General features: G+C 51.7%; 5 protein-coding genes across 5 annotated transcripts; 4 read left to right on the forward strand and 1 right to left on the reverse strand.

Annotated features, from left to right (window-relative positions):
* The first annotated feature begins 988 nt into the window (after window positions 1-988).
* PPTG_10844 (hypothetical protein) lies at window positions 989-2,987 on the forward strand. Its single transcript, XM_008906322.1, has 2 exons — window positions 989-2,042; window positions 2,105-2,987. The coding sequence occupies exons 1-2, from the start codon at window positions 1,167-1,169 to the stop codon at window positions 2,759-2,761; spliced, it is 1,533 nt and encodes a 510-aa protein (XP_008904570.1). The 5' UTR covers window positions 989-1,166; the 3' UTR covers window positions 2,762-2,987.
* On the reverse strand, window positions 2,847-5,195 carry PPTG_10845 (hypothetical protein; the record flags this gene model as incomplete). The annotated part of the gene is made up of 2 exons (XM_008906323.1): window positions 2,847-4,692; window positions 5,106-5,195. The coding sequence occupies 2 exons, from the start codon at window positions 5,193-5,195 to the stop codon at window positions 3,196-3,198; spliced, it is 1,587 nt and encodes a 528-aa protein (XP_008904571.1). The 3' UTR covers window positions 2,847-3,195.
* A 786-nt stretch (window positions 5,196-5,981) lies between these two features.
* Window positions 5,982-8,051, forward strand: PPTG_10846 (hypothetical protein; the record flags this gene model as incomplete). Its single annotated transcript, XM_008906324.1, has 1 exon — window positions 5,982-8,051. The coding sequence occupies one exon, from the start codon at window positions 5,982-5,984 to the stop codon at window positions 8,049-8,051; it is 2,070 nt and encodes a 689-aa protein (XP_008904572.1).
* Window positions 8,052-8,309: 258 nt separating this feature from the next.
* PPTG_10847 (hypothetical protein) lies at window positions 8,310-12,001 on the forward strand (the record flags this gene model as incomplete). Its single annotated transcript, XM_008906325.1, has 5 exons — window positions 8,310-10,328; window positions 10,405-11,466; window positions 11,539-11,603; window positions 11,696-11,825; window positions 11,951-12,001. The coding sequence occupies 5 exons, from the start codon at window positions 8,310-8,312 to the stop codon at window positions 11,999-12,001; spliced, it is 3,327 nt and encodes a 1,108-aa protein (XP_008904573.1).
* A 1,734-nt stretch (window positions 12,002-13,735) lies between these two features.
* On the forward strand, window positions 13,736-15,686 carry PPTG_10848 (hypothetical protein). The gene has a single exon (XM_008906326.1). It carries the CDS (start codon window positions 13,742-13,744, stop codon window positions 15,491-15,493), a length of 1,752 nt encoding a protein of 583 aa, XP_008904574.1. The 5' UTR covers window positions 13,736-13,741; the 3' UTR covers window positions 15,494-15,686.
* The last annotated feature ends 113 nt before the right edge of the window (window positions 15,687-15,799 follow it).

The raw sequence follows: 15,799 nt of genomic DNA on the forward strand, positions 1-15,799 counted from the left end.
ATTGATTCGATGAACTACAACGATGAACGAGCTCAGAAGAGAGACGGTGAAGACAGTCGCATTGGACGCAAATGTTCAACGATAACCGATGAATTCCCTCGCTTGATGTATCTACCCTGCGAAAAAGAAAACTACATGCACCAAGCGAGTTAAAAGTCAAAGCAAGCGTATGCGAGGAGCCTTTTGCAACGCGTATATCCTGTCCTCTCGTTTCGAAGAGAGCTTAATTTGAACGACTAAACGATACCAAACTCAATCTGAGCAACAGATCATTCTGAGCGAGGGTGTTGATACTTCAGAAGCTGGAGATGAGCTAAGGAGACAAATCACATAGCCGACTTGAGGTTGAGCCAGGACTCGAAAACTCGAAGCTCCATGGAGGTTGCTATCGTCGTGCATATTAAAGCCACCATATCACGATCATCATGACGGTGGGCTTGTCGAAGCCGGTGCTTCAAGGGGGTTGCAGTTGGTTTGCTTCATTTTGCAACTTGCGAAAACGATTGGTGAAGCGCGGAGCACCGCAACTCTTGGCCATGTAATACAGTAATACCTTGTGGTACGTACTTCGAAGTACATGTTGTTGGCCTTCTGTCCTGCTTGAGACGCAAGGATCGTGCCTTGCGTTGCCAAGTTGTCCAGCAGATTAAAAAAAACGTCGACGCACATGTCGGTGTTGCATGCCTTGGCAAAAGCACGATACGGTACTGCAGTCAGATCTACCTAACAGCGACGCAGTTCAGAGATGAAGGCCGTCATGGGCGTGATGTCTTGACGTCGTCTGCCTTCATTTCCTCGCAAATCTACCAACGTGGTTGAAGCTCCGACATGAACCTCCCGCCTCATCTTGCTAGTCAAACTTCAGTCGACATACAGAAGGCGAGTCAATTTCTGAAGATGCGCCACTTATGCGCGACGTTGAAGGGTGTGGTCACTGCACCGTCTCAGTCACTGTTAAACCAAGTCCGAGTCTCAGCTTCAACATGTACTTGTCCTGTCCGCTGATACTTGAGCCGGACCGCCGACAAAGTGCAACCTACGCTGCCCCGGACATCACCGCTCTTTAGTCCAGCAAAACTCGATCGCTCGTTAATCGCTCATTATCCTTTTTGCGCTTTGGAGCACAAGCACCAGCAGCTTCGACCCGATCCCTGCGGTAATCTACGATGCCATCCGTGACGGACTACCAGGTGGCGCTGACCCCCAAGGGATCAGACCACGCGGCTGACCCTGTTCGCAATGACGAAGAACTCTCGTTCGGGGAGTACTGCAAGACGCGGTTCACGACACTCAAACCGCCCATGACCAAGGTGGAGAACCCGCTCAAAGTGTTGGCGCTGCTTAACCGCATGCAGTGGCTACAGTTCCTCGTATCGTTCATCGCTTGGTCTTGGGACGCCTTCGACTTCTTCACTGTCTCCATGACAGTCTCAGACCTGGCCGAGACCTTCGGCAAGACCAAGACCGACATCACATGGGGCATCACACTCGTGCTAATGTTGCGCTCGGTCGGTTCTATCATCTTCGGTATCGCATCCGATCGATGGGGACGGAAATGGCCTTTTGTAGTCAACAATGTGCTCTTCATCGTACTAGAGCTGGCCACGGGTTTCTGTCAGACGTACACGCAGTTCTTGTGGGTCCGTGCGCTCTTCGGTATTGCTATGGGCGGTCTGTACGGCAACGTCGCAGCTACGGCGCTCGAGGACTGCCCTCCAGCAGCTCGAGGAATCGTCTCGGGTATGATGCAGCAGGGTTACGCCTTCGGTTATCTGCTAGCTGTTGTATTCGCTCGTGCGCTCGTCAACACTACCAGCCATGGCTGGCGTCCGCTCTTCTGGTTCGGAGCTTGTCCGCCGATCTTCATCATCCTCTTCCGTCTGTATCTACCCGAGACCAAGGTATTCCAGGAACGCCAACGTGTACGTGAAGCGAGTCACAACATGACCAAGACATTCGTGGCAGAGGGTAAAATCGCACTCAAGCGCCACTGGCTACTGCTCTGCTACATGGTGCTGCTCATGGCAGGCTTCAACTTCATGGTACGTTCAGTTGTCTTGGTTACTGCACCTTTGTGAAGATATTAACGTGGTCTTTACTGCAGTCTCACGGCTCGCAGGATCTGTATCCGACGATGCTTGAGAACCAGTTCGAGTTCAACTCAAACCAAGTCACTGTGACTCAAGTTGTGGCCAACCTCGGTGCCATTTGTGGTGGTACTCTTGTCGGCTACTACTCGCAGGTCTTTGGTCGTCGCCTCTCGATCCTAGTCATGTGTGTCATCGGTGCTGCTCTTCTGTACCCCTACTGCTACATTAGCGACGAGAGCGTCATGATCGCTGCTTTCTTCGAGCAGTTCTGCGTTCAAGGTGCTTGGGGTGTCATCCCGATCCATCTGATGGAGCTGTCTCCTCCGTCGTACAGTGCGTTCGTCGTTGGTACCGCCTACCAACTTGGTAACCTGGTTTCCTCGGCGTCGTCGACTATCGAGGCTTCTCTTGGCGAACATTTCCCACTACCAGACGGTGAGGATGGAGTGAGCCGCTACCAATATGGCAAGGTGATCTGCATCTTCCTAGGTGTAGTCTATGTCTACGTGTTCCTGTTGACAATTATCGGCCCTGAGGCTCGTGGCAAGGAATTTGACGTCAAGCACGACCAGGATCTCGAGGAAGCTGCTCATGTCAACCGAGAGGACCTCGAGAGAATTCTCCACGGCGACGATGTAAGTCCCACGGGAACAAAGTCGATGAAGGCGTAAGTAAAATGAACTTGTGAGGCGATGATGCAGATCACGAGTGTACGTGAATACCATAAAAAGTTGTAGTAACACCAAGCAATTTGACATTCAAACCTTGTTTGTTTGCATTAGCTTCAATAACATGAGTGGACATCGAGCTGAACGTGCAACGTATCAAACACAGGACTTGACTGTGCGCAATGCTGGTTCAATTAAATATGCGCTGACTACAAAAATTAGCTTCCTCTAGTTGTGTTTCTTGCTACCTTCAGACTTGGATCAACTATGAAGTCAGGAAAGGTTGGGAACCGCAACGAATGGACCGGTTTGGCTGGACTGAAGCGAAGAGTGTGAGATGTGCTGTCTTTCATATGCACAAGGCAGGTCGATAGGCGTGTTTTGACTCCACAAGCACCACCACTTCGCTCGTGAAAGAGTAAATGACTGACTTGGTTTTACGACGACGATATCTTGGTGAGACGGTAGAAGACATACTTGTCCTGGAAAGTAGAGACTGTGGTGGCGATCGGCTCGATCAGGCCCTCGTCCAGAAGCGCCTGTCCGATCAGCACGGCGTCAATGAGTGTAGTGGCGATCCGCATCTCGCGGATGACGTTCACGGCCTCGGCGCCCAAGAAGCAGCCGACGAAGCCCTTGTAGAACAGCAGCTTGTTCTTGCGCTCGAATACCTTGTGCAGCACCTTGGCCAACACGTGCAAAGCCTCCTCCGTAACGAGTGCGTGGACTTCGTCGGTAGCTGTAGCGAAGTCATAGTCCACCATGTCGGTAGACTCGTTCGAGAGCACCGATTCACGGTAGTTATTGGCGTTAATGGACGCACGTCTCCGCGTGGCCGTGTCAGAGGCGAACGATTCCGACGGATCATCGTACTCGAGCACCTTAGTGAACCTGTAGAAATTGTCCTTGGAGTTGTGCAGCTGGTCGTCCGTACGGGACACGTGCTCGATAAATCCGAGTCTGACAAGGACATTTCCATACCTCGTAGCTGTCTGATGGTCTTCTGCAAAGCCACTGATCAACATCTCCCGAACTGCGTCGCCTCCCGTAAAAGCTTCCTTGTAAAAGTTAAATCTCGAGTGTCGAGTCTTGACTTCCAGTGCGGAGTTAAGGAAGCGACAAAGCGACTGGAAGAACTCCTTTGGTAGTCCTTCGTGGAACGATATGTTGATGCTCTTGAGTCTGTCCAGTCGCGCCTCTTTCAGTGGCGCAATATCGTCCACAGTCGAGATGGAGCTGACGATGGAGCGGTCTTCATCGAATGTATCCCCCTCTTCAGCGTCTTCCAGATCCTGCTCATTCTGATCGTCTGGGCCCGTGCTCCTCGCGCGCAGCTCATCCTCTCGGTCCCTGTCGACGTCGTGTTCTCCGTCATCCTCAATGGACGACGATGAATGCGTCGTAGAGGTCGTGGATCTTCCCAGCGGGTCCTCTGAGAGAGATGAGGCTTCGGTGCTGCCATAACTAGACGTGGTTGTGGATCGCGCGGGGTGTTCCCCGAGCTCGGCGATGCTGGAGCTTACACGCGAGGGACGGGAAGGGCGCTGTGACCTTTTCTCGAACTGTTTAAAGTCCACAAAGTCCTCCATGGACTCGCGGATACTCACGATCTTGTCCAACGCCTGTGTGGTGCGCGCCAGTAACGCGCGGATTTCATCCTGTGAGGAGCGACGGCTGCGGATCATGTTCTGGAAGCTCTCGGAACGGCCCAGTACAGGCGGTGGCGCTGGTGGCAGTCCCGCCATGGACGCCTGTGGCTTGATGGGATCGAGCTTGGGGCCGGTGACGGGGGCGTCCGAAGGCAGCGGTGAAGGCTTGGAGGGCGTAAAGTGCTCCGGGTGCTGGTACTGTTCGCCGCGGGTCGAGGCGCGAGAGAACTTGCGCATATGCGGCAGCGCGATGACTGTGATCGTCCTTGCCAAGGGCGACACTGGCTTTTAACGAGCCAGTATAACCTGTCAAAATTGATTCTGGGATATTGTGTAGTAGAGAGAAACTGGTTATAGAGATTGGTTTATCAGCCGCAGCATTTAAATACTATAAGTGTCTTTTTTCGATAATATCAGGTTAAAGAGATGTGATGACGGTGCGGGAGTGACATAGTGGAGCCAAGTGCCTTGGAGATCTGTGCGCTTCTCCATGTGGAAAGGAGAACGGAGACCAGATGGACCAGAGAGAATGGCAATGGACACAGCAAGACGACCGGCGATAAACGCTACGGAACTCTCACAAGCGGACAGCTGAGTGGCTTCGTGCACTCATCGACTGCACTGCTGCAGTCGTGCTTCGTGTAAGTCCACAGGGATCACATCACGAACTCAGTCGCATCGATCGCAGGCAGCAGTACCGCATTGCTCATGCAGTATTTGCACATTATCAATCGTGTTGCAATAGGTTTCTTAACCAGCTCGGTGGGTTCTGCGATGTCCAGAACCATGCCTGCTCGGCGTTATCATCGAATGCCTCAATGGGCTGTCTTGAAGCAAGTGTCTTCCATCCTAGAAGCAGAAAATCCACCAGCATAAGCTAGCGTTGTTGCTCCGTTGTGGTGGAAGAGCGTGATTTATCCGATACAGTAATGCTTTCAATTGAAGCTGCTGTGTCCTGCTCGGTGAGAGCGTGGTGGAGGAAACGTCCGCCGCTGGTTTCGGAGAAAATGAGTTGCCACCAGCGGCTCCAAGCAAAGTTCCCCCCGGTAAGTAACAGGCACTGCTGCAATAAATGCAGCACTTGGTGGATGGCGTTGCTGCCTTGTTCGCCCGCTCGATCAAGACGGAGGTGACTCCAGGTCGCTGACCTGTAAGAGGCAACACCTATCCAATGCCGAAGCTGAAGTTGATGCGACTAGCGAAATGCCCAAAATACCACCATTTCCAGACCCAAATTAGAAATCAGCCCAAAATAAAAACAATCATACGATTGGTTGAAAATTTGAAGCCATCTCGCCGTTCGATGAATAGCCGCCGAAGCTTGGCCCGAATAGATTGCTTGCAGTGAAAGTTTAACTGTTAAACCTCGGTCAGCGTCCACAAGCGCAACCAGCAGCTTCAGCGCCACCGCCTTCTCTTCTCCACCATTTCAAAATCCCCACAAACCGCAGTTTCAACCCTCCTCGCTGATCGAGATCCAATTGATCAGAGTGTAATCAGGTTGTTGAAGTTGCCGTCGGTACCATCACTCCTGGCTCAGAAGAATTTCTGGCGCCATTGTCCAAAACGCCACCATGGCACCCAGTCCGCACTCGACTGTCTCCATCTCGGAGGACGGCGAATGTCTCCGCATCGGCGCCGCCATGTTCGACATCACTGGCCCAGCAGCTGAGGCGGGCATGTTCGGCTACGCTACAGTCGGTCAGCTCACGTCGGGCATCCACATGCGGCTCCGAGCGCGCGCGTTCGCCTTCCACGACCCAGTTTCTCAAACTCACTGCGTCTTTGTATGCGCCGAGCTCGGCATGGTGTCCGAATGGGTCACGCAGACGGTCGTGACTCGCCTGGAGACACACCCAGCGCTCCCCAAAGGTATCTACACCCGCGAAAACGTCATGATCAGTGCGACACACACACATTGTGCGCCCGGCGGGCTGTCGCACTACTTTATTTACAGCGTCCATCCACCTCTACACGGCGCTGATCGACAGAACTTCGAGTGTGTAGTCTCCGGTATAGTCGAAGCAGTAGTGCGAGCCCATAGGAACCTCCATCCGGCGGTGATCCGCGTCGCAACAGGCTTATGTCTCGGTGCGTCCGTGAACCGCTCAGCCGACGCGTATCTGGCCAACCCAGAGCAGGAACGGGCACATTTTGAGCACGACACGGATAAGACTATGACACTCTGGAGGTTCGACGGACTGGACGGCTACCCCATCGGGATGATCAACTGGTTTGCTGTGCATCCCACGAGTATGGGCAATTGGTACACACTCATAACGGGGGATAATAAAGGCTACGCAGCCTATGAGTTCGAGCGCGAACAAGGCACCAGACACTTTATGGATCGACCGAGAGCTTTCGTCGCAGCTTTTGCTCAGAGTAACGAAGGAGACGTGAGTCCCAATATTTGCGGACCGAGACATCCGTGTACGCAACACAAGGACTTTGAACGCATGGTGACTGTGGCCAATGCACAGCTCGACTCTGCGAGAAAACTTTACGCGGATGCGCTAACCACCACGCCGATTGCTGGACGCATTAGATTCGCGCATCAGTACGTGGACTATTGCAGTATCCAACTGCAAAAACGATGGCAACTGTATGCCGAGTGTCCAAAATCGACGTCATCCGGATGTATTGGAGTGTCGATGGTTAGTGGCACGGAGTTCGATGGTCGAGGTGTACCTGCAGTGCCTGAGGGCATTCGATGGGGGACGTATCCAAAAGTAACGACGCTGCCGGAACTTCAGTCGCTGCAGAAGGAAAAACCAATCATTTTCCCGACGGCACGCTACGGAATGTCACCAAAAGTACTACCGCTTCAATTATTTTCCTTTGCCGATTGCTTGCATATTGCAGCAGTCCCGTTTGAGGTGACAACGATGGCTGGAAGGCGTCTTCGAGCGTCATTGCTAGCCTCGATAACAGCACTGCTACCAGGGGTCCAGAGTATTCACGAGCCCGTGATTGCCGGCCTTACGAACGCATATTGTGGCTACATGACGACAAGAGAGGAATACGCTGTGCAACGCTACGAAGGTGCATCGACACATTTCGGACCTAACCAGCTCGTAGCCACGTGCCAACAGTTTGAGATCCTGGTTGATGCCATGTACCATAAAGTCAAGCCTGAGCCCAAATTTCTCAACGATTCTGGTCTAGTACCCCCGAGCATCAAAGGAATGGGGGTGCTAGACTACAATATCCCAGTCATTCACGACGGTGTGGCGTCCGGCGCATCATTTGGTAGCGTGGTTGCTGGTGCTGATGCCTTGAAAGTGTATGGATGGGGATCCACAGTCAACGTTCGCTTCCACGCTGCACACCCGAAAAATAATCTGCGAACTCAGGGCACATTTTTGGAAGTGCAACGATGGATAGCTGATAGCAGTCGTAGTGAAGGAGGCGTCTGGGTAATCTACTTGGACGATGGTGATACTAACACAACTTTCAAATGGGAGCGCCAGGGCACGTTCCGATCCGAAGTTACCATCGAATGGCGGATTTCGGAAATCACCCCGGAAGGAAAGTATCGTATCAAAGTCAACGGCGACTGCAAGCATTTCTTATGGCAAACTGTCACTCCATACACGGGGGTGTCGTCGGCATTTTTGGTCGTAGGTCCTGGTGCGCCTGCTTGATATCAAAGATTTTGACAGGGACTGCGTGTTAGGTGGGTTTTATTTTTAATATATATTTTTTTCGTACAGAGAGAAACCGTAGGAAAACACGCAGTTTTCGTGAAGGAATTTGCCCAGAATAGTGGTTTTCGAGGTGCACAAAATAGCTTCAAGCTTGGAACTTCGAAACGCCTAGCTGGTATGTTTAAAGGCTGTGGTGTTACTCCATTAGGTTGTTGTGTTTGAGTAGAGTGAGCCTAGACGAGAAGTATTGTTGGGATGGAGGACTCTGTGTCTCTTGACCAGCAGAATGATGCTGAAATGGCTGGAAGCGATCAAGTTGACAAGTCGGCGTTGAGTTCACCAGAGACCGACAACGATGGTTTTGACGCAGATATGTTCGCTGTCATGATGCAGGAGGAGCTCATCTCGTATAGCCTTTCGTGGGAGCCTCTACTGAAAATTTTGAAAGCGCTAGGCGCATCGATGGCGAAGCAGCAAAAACTGCAAGAAAAGGCTCAACAGGGTAGTGATGCTGCGATGAAGAAGATGGAAGACCAAGTTGCTCTACACGAGCAACAGCTTGCTGCTCTTCGAGATAGCTGGGAACGTGCTGAAGGTGAAAAGAAGGAGGCTGCTGCTGCAATGGAGGCGATGCAGCATCAAGTGGGTGAAATGCAGAACCAGCTAGAAGGAGTTCAACGTCCAGCTCCACTAGATGGCCAAGAAATGCAACAGCAAGACGGTACTGGTGATCAGAATAAAACGTCAGTGGCAGATGCGAATGGAGAGGACGCTACGTCTTCAGCCTTGAAGAATTCGCCACGGTCTCCACGTATCAGTAGTGTTGATACATTGTCATTCGTGACCGCAAAAGATCTGGATGAAGCCAAGAAGGAGTTAAGAGAAGAGCTGGAAAAAGTATTAGCGCGAACTTTTGTCCCCAATGCCAACGATAAGGCTGATGCAAATGAAGAAAAAGATAGTAGTGTCTTAGATACCGGCGCTGGAAGCGGTGGTGATCACAGCGTCACTAGAACACCAAGAAGTTCTCGATCAAATGAAGGCCAGCCAGGATCTCCATCCACATCAAAGTTGCAGCAGGAATTGGGAAAACTTCAAGTACTTCAAGATGCTCTGGCCGCTAGAGTGTCTGAACATGACCAGATTCTGGACATGCTAAATGGCCGCATGGGAACACTAGATGAGCTCTCCTCTCAAATGTCCGATTTGTTGGCTAACCCGCAGTCTTCCGATGGATCTAATGGCAAGGATGGCAATAGTGGCGAATCCTCGTCGCGTGATGGAAAGAGCGATAAATACGACGAGGTTGTATTGATCACCAACGACATTATGAACGAATTGAAGGAACTCAAAGCTGTACAGGACGATCATGACAAGAAACTTCGGGAACACGACGACGCAGTGGAAAAGCATACTGCAGATATTAAGGCATTGACTGATAGTCTTGATGATCTCAGTGTGCAACAGCAGACGATGGCTTCAATGTACTCGAGTAACACGTCGAGTGGAGGATTGGACAATGGGAGTGCAGGAGTATCGACCGATGACTCTGGGAAATCTGGCAAGACTGAGAAACAGGCTGGTACAGCAACTGAAGCCACGTCACAACCGCAACTCGATCTGTCGCTAATATTCACGAAGCTTGCCGATTTGCGCCGCTCGACGGATGCCTCATTGCAGAATCTACAACAAACTATTAAGGGTGTTTCAGGGACTACACAATCTCAGCAAGAACAACTGGATGCTCTACGAAACAACGCGGTGTTTAACGAGCATCTGCAAGCTCACTTGGTGGAAGCTCGCTTGGCGATGCAGAAGGAGCTTCTCGCTCGCAATCAGGCATTCCAGGACCATACAAAGCCTCAGTTGGTTGAGTGGCGTAAGGCACTCGAACTGACGGAGGATAAACTCTTACAAGGAAACAGTGACGACGAAACTCTTCACGCTTTGCAACAAATGCAGCGCTGTTACCACCGGACATTGTTATCGATAGCTCCGTTAGTGAATTCGCCGCTCAGCATTTCAGAGACATTGCAGACACTTTCAGACGAAGTGAAGCAGCTTCAAAATGCTGTTCGTTTAGGAGTAGCGCCGTTACGAATTACAGACAACAATTCAGGGGAAGGTGATCAAAATAAAGGTGACCGTGAAGAGGAGTACACTCGCAAATTGCGGTATTTAGACGAAGAAATCGACGCAACTCTCCAAGTGAACGTCACAACTGAGAAGAAGAATGATCCATTGATCAAGGGACTGGATGCCATGCGCGAAAAGGTTCGTACATGCCTTTGAATTCTGTTTGATAAGTATCCTGGGCTGGTCTAACTGTTTGTATTTTTTTTCTTGTTAGCTTGAATTGCTGTGGTCATTGTGGCATCGAAACTACAATGTTAACAGCGCTCAGCCAAGTGGTGCAGGGGTTTCCCATGGAAGTACACATTCTAACGCTGCCGGTGACGGTGAAAACCGCGCTGGACAGGAAGAGCGTCGGCAGAGTCTCCAGCAACGTAACCCTGACGGTCTGCGAGAGATGGAGTTGCGCTTAAGTGGTGCCGTACGCCGACTTGCTATGGTTGAGGAAGACATTGAGCGATTGAACGCTTTAACAGCAGAACTCAGCGCATCCGACAGACATAGGACGCATGGAAATGTAGGGTCCGACAATTCCACTGGTAATCGGCGCGCATCCTCGAATAACAACTTACGGACAGAACTCGTCATGGATGAAATGGAGAAATTGCGCAAGGAGATGTACGCTGAAATCGCCAAGATTTCCGAGCAGCAAGCAGAAAACAACGCCAACAGAGGTGGTAACAATAATAACTCGACTTCTATAGTTGCGATGGACCGTCAAAGTATGGTGGAGGCAGCAGCTAGACAAGGTGACGTGCTGACCGACCTCTTCTCCCAAATGACGGGTCGGGAGCTCGATACCAGACTTTACAACTCACCCGAAGGTCAGAAGCAGTTTTACGACAACTTTATCAAAGAAGTCACCAAGAAGGTTTCCAGCGCTATCAACTCTGACAAGGGCGCTCAACGTGGTTCTGGTATCGGTGGGGCAGCCAATGCCAATGTCAACTATCGGTTGTTGCTAGATAATTTCGCCCAGAAGGTGGATGACCGTCTTGAAGATGCTCGCGAATTTACAACAGAAGAGTTGGCAAGACTTCGAAGAGAGCTGATGGAGCAGCTAAAGGTTCGCTTCGAAGTCGCATTACGAGATATTCGTGGCGAGTTGATGCTTTTACAGCCAACGGATGGAGACTCGACAGCCATGGGAACGAAACCTGTCATGTGTGTGGCCTGTAGCCGTCCAGTGCCCGTTTCCTCTGTCATTCGTGAAGCTGGATCCCTTCCAGCTGATGCGGCAAACGCCGAACCAAGTAATCCATCGTTTGCAGCAGACTTTGTAAGAGAACCATACTGCGCCAAGAGAATTTGATGACGGAATACTAATCCGATGTTTTTGTTTGATGCACAGGACTATGATCGTCCTGACGACGATTTTGTGTTCCGCGCTGGGTTCAAAATGCCAGCAAACGACAGGTACGACTGTGCTGATACATGTAGCGCTTTTGGTGTGTCTTGGTGTTGGGTGTTCGTGCTCACCAGATTGAAATTCTGGTTTCCCAATTAAGGAAAATCTTGACTTTACCATTCCTGACGACTGCCATGCGCAACAAAATGATGCTCAACAAACCTGAGGGGAAGAGGAAGCGTCCACCACGTCAAAGTCACCTGAATCGTGTCGACAACGTTGTCCGAGAGGTAAGACTAAACAAAAGGAGAAGACTGAACCACATAGCCAAAGGAGCAGATGGAGCTTTGGAATGTCGTGCCTTTGGAAGTCAATTATTGTTTTCATTATGCTGATTGCGATTTTCTTGATACAGGCCATGGAACTTGATCGTGCTTCTCGAAGTCGCACCTTTGACGCTCAGTAGTGTGTAGCACCAACGAATACTATCCTAAATACACATGCATTCTCCCCCTATACGAAATATACTAGATACCTGGTACTTCACAAATTGTACCATGCCCACGGACGGTAAAAATGGCAGGAGTTCAGCAGGTGAAGAACGTAGAGCATGGCACTTGAAGAGCTGAAGTGTTGGAAGGCCAGCTGCGACTGGCTCAAGACAGGGGTGACATGGAGTGTGAACAACCTCAGATGTTTGACTTGCACATGTACAGTAGTCGAACAGCTTAATTTTTCGTGTCAAACAGCGAACAAGAGTACGCTTCACAGCTGACAGATGAGCTGAGCTTTTTATTGTTTTCTTCTTGTTGCTGGCTTTGCCTTCGCAATCTGGCTTGCAGCTGCAAGCCGGCGGCATGAGCTCTTCCTTGGCTCGTCGTCGACATCGCCATCCAACCACCTGGAGTCCGAACTTGCCATCACGCTGCGTCCAGCCTGGACGCAACGTGATGGCAAGTTGACCAGATGATGAAGATCCGAACTGGTAAACTTTGGCTTGCTTTGCCACAAACAGGTGCAACCAAAGATCGAATTCGGAATACGATACGGTGCATATATTCCGCCTCGATACATCAGCGGAAACATGCGCTCCTTCATGTGCTCCTATCAAATTTTCACGACCGCAATCGGAGCGATTGGCAATGTCCCGCCAACGATAAGCATTGGTACATGTACCACGAACGTCGGGCTCTAACCGAGTCAAAGGTGTAGGTCGGTACATGTACAAGTCGTCGCGACGACATTTCTACCAAGGCTGACGAGAGCGTCGCGCTTCAAGCTCTCGGTCAGTCCCGTCACGCATTTATTGGGAGCCCTCCAAGCAAACAAAAGTGCTGTCTGCGTCTTCAATCAGGAGATCCGATCCGACAGCGATGACTGTGACTCACAAAGCGTTGAAATTCGTCCCTCCTGCACGCGGTGTAGCTTTACGAGAGGAAACACCTGTAATCACCGCAAGACAACCGAACGGTGAATTCGGCACGTGCGTTGCTCATTGGATAACTGCACTGGCGCATGTCGAGCGTAGCATTTCGCTGCCGTTTTACGTCGCTCTCAACTCCGCACCTCGCGGTCGAGACGAAACTATGCGAGGACACAAGCAAACTTTAGTACAGTACGGTGGATACCAACCAGTGGTTGGCAACCACCACGTCTCGAAACAATCTACAACTACTGTGCACATTACGAACGGTACTGAATTGATACCTTCACGGCTGAATAGAAAAAGCATACATAAATATCGAATAGAAGGCCACTCACCACCACCTTCAGTGAAGGCTTCACGGCATCTTTACGGTGAAGGTATCATCAATACCAGAGCAGCAGTTGCACTGGTATTCATTCGGCGTGTCTTCCGCCCCGCAATCCAACGTGACACTCTAAACGAAACACTGTACGGTACCGCCGCAACGTCGTAGGGATCACAAGTACATGTACGCCCCGATCGGGTTCAGCACGCATTGCCCCGATGATGCCTGCGCACCGAATTCGAGACTTGCAAATGAAAGCCCAACCTTTCCCGTAGGACATGCCCTCAGTAACGACGGCGACGGCGCGAACTCCAGGATCGATCTTTTTTACTTGCCGGCAGAGATGAGCCTGCGCTTCAAGTCTCCAGTCGAGCGAGACACCAGCTGGATGCTGGGATGCAGGGGTGCCGCTCACCGTGGATTTGTGAGTGTCCTGATCTCTGTACAGGGCCGTAATGCGGCCAAATGCTCGACGGCAGGCCCCGTTCTGTTCGATAACCCGGCAGATGAGAACCTGGTGCAAATCTCACGTGGTTTCTCCTCTCTCTCGCTCCATTTGGTGCCGTGCGCCAGTGCGTGCAAAGTGCTGGGTCTTCCGAGAAGAGCCTTCAGTTTGCGTTTTCACCTCGACAAGCCTGACAGTTGATTGTCGATACTTTATGAGTATGAACGTCACGAACTTCAGTCGCGTGGAGGCGCAGGCCATTGCTCGGCAAAACGATGCGCCGAAGCTGCAGCTTCCGCTTCGACGGGGCCATTTCGGGCGAGTACGCATGACCCGGGACGACCTGAATAACTACATTTCAACAGCCAAGACTCAGCTCGACAGCGCCCTGAACAAGGCACGAGAGGACCGCGAAGTGGGTAACGTCGACTACCGCTCGTGGAAGCAGCTCGGATCACACGCCGGCTTCAAGCGGTTCACCAAGGTCGGAGATAACAGCAGAGACCTGCACTACCGTCTACAAGGAACGGTACGGGCGTCACTCAACGACCTCATGGGGATCATGTACGCAGACTCGACGGCACAGGTGGTAGAGCGTCGCGAAATCCTCTACAACGACAGCCTGGACGCACAAACGTTGTGCGTGCTCAAGGAACGCAGCGCCGAAAACATGCAAGAGCACGTCTCAATCCGCTGGCAGGCGATCAACTTAAGCAACAACAGTCCCATTTACCAGCGGGACATGTGCTTCCTAGAGTACACGGGCGTGGCTACCGACATCGACGGCATCCCCGTAGGCTTTTGTATTAAGCAGTCTATCGAGCGCAAAGAGTGCGTGTCGCTCAAGGAGTCGCACGGACTCTCACGTCTGGATTTCACGGAGATCATGCTATTGCGGCCAACGCAGAACGCTAGCCACACGGACATTACCCTGGACGGCGTCGTACGGCACCCCGAGAACCTTCCCGGGTGGCTGGTCAGTTCCTTCCTCGGCAGTGTAGCCAATTGTCTTAGCAAGCTGCCGATCGTCGTGCAAGAGAGACTATTAGCGAGGCTTCCAATGATCAGCGACTGGCAGTTCGTGCCGCTCTCATCTCGCAAGAACTGCCACGTGTGCTCGAGCAAGTTTAGTCTGCTCTCCAAGAAGGCCAACTGCCGCAGTTGCGGTGAAGTGGCCTGCAAGTCGTGCATCGTGACACGCACGGTGGGCGAGACGACCAAGTTCTGCACCAAGTGCATCCTTATGGTCTCTACCCAGGCCGAATCGATCGTTCCTCCTTCGGAGTTCGGCTCGGCCTCGTTCATTACATCGTCGTCCTCTGACCGCAGTCGCAGCCGTCGGGACTCCGAGACTTCAGTATCAACAACGTCGTCCATGCACGGCAGGAACGGCGCTCTGGTGGTGCCTCGAATGCGCGTGGACATGAAGCTGCTAGAAGACGCCAAGGCCAGCCGCAACAACTGCAGCATGTCGAGCACTGCGAGCGAGACGAGCTTCGACAGCTCTAACTCGTACTGCATGGACCGCCGTAGCAGCGACGCCCCGCGGTACGGCTCGCTAGATGAGGAAGTGGTGGAGACTCTGGACACTACTCAGATGATTCGCTCTGCTCGCGGCATGCCGCCTTCGCTGGTCAGCCAGAACGGCCGGCCAGTACCCACCGTCGAAGCTGTAGAGGACTCGATCGCGCATCAACGATACCTCCTCAAGGAAATGCTGTCACAGGCAAAGACCTATCAACAACAGCAGACGCGGACGTAAACAAGTGCTTCTGGAATCTGCTTTCCATTGGAAGAAAGGCTCAAGGCTGTGCGGCCCACGAGGAAATGTGGCGCCGCCCAAGCCACCTTAGTAAATTGCGTGTCATTGCAGTGGAAGTGGATCAGTAGGGGAAGCATTGAGTAGTTTGTCGTGAGTATTTATAATGAACTCCGTGAGTGTACCGATATGAAATCGTTGATTTCATCGTTGCCATTGCAGCAAAAATGCCCGCCTTCGACGCGAATGAAAGCATCAAGAAATTTTAATCACTTTAATCGGGCTTGAACGAGACTTGAAGGCTATCGA

Source organism: Phytophthora parasitica (genome assembly GCF_000247585.1).
Source record: "Phytophthora parasitica INRA-310 unplaced genomic scaffold supercont2.23, whole genome shotgun sequence".
NCBI lineage: Eukaryota > Oomycota > Peronosporomycetes > Peronosporales > Peronosporaceae > Phytophthora > Phytophthora nicotianae.

Bases quoted from the DNA above. Each gene is read 5' to 3' on its own strand.
- PPTG_10848 (XM_008906326.1), top strand. From the start codon at position 13,742: ATGCGGCCAAATGCTCGACGGCAGGCCCCGTTCTGTTCGATAACCCGG.
- PPTG_10844 (XM_008906322.1), top strand. From the start codon at position 1,167: ATGCCATCCGTGACGGACTACCAGGTGGCGCTGACCCCCAAGGGATCA. The intron at 2,043-2,104 runs GTACGTTCAGTT...TCTTTACTGCAG, and splicing joins TGGCAGGCTTCAACTTCATG to TCTCACGGCTCGCAGGATCT.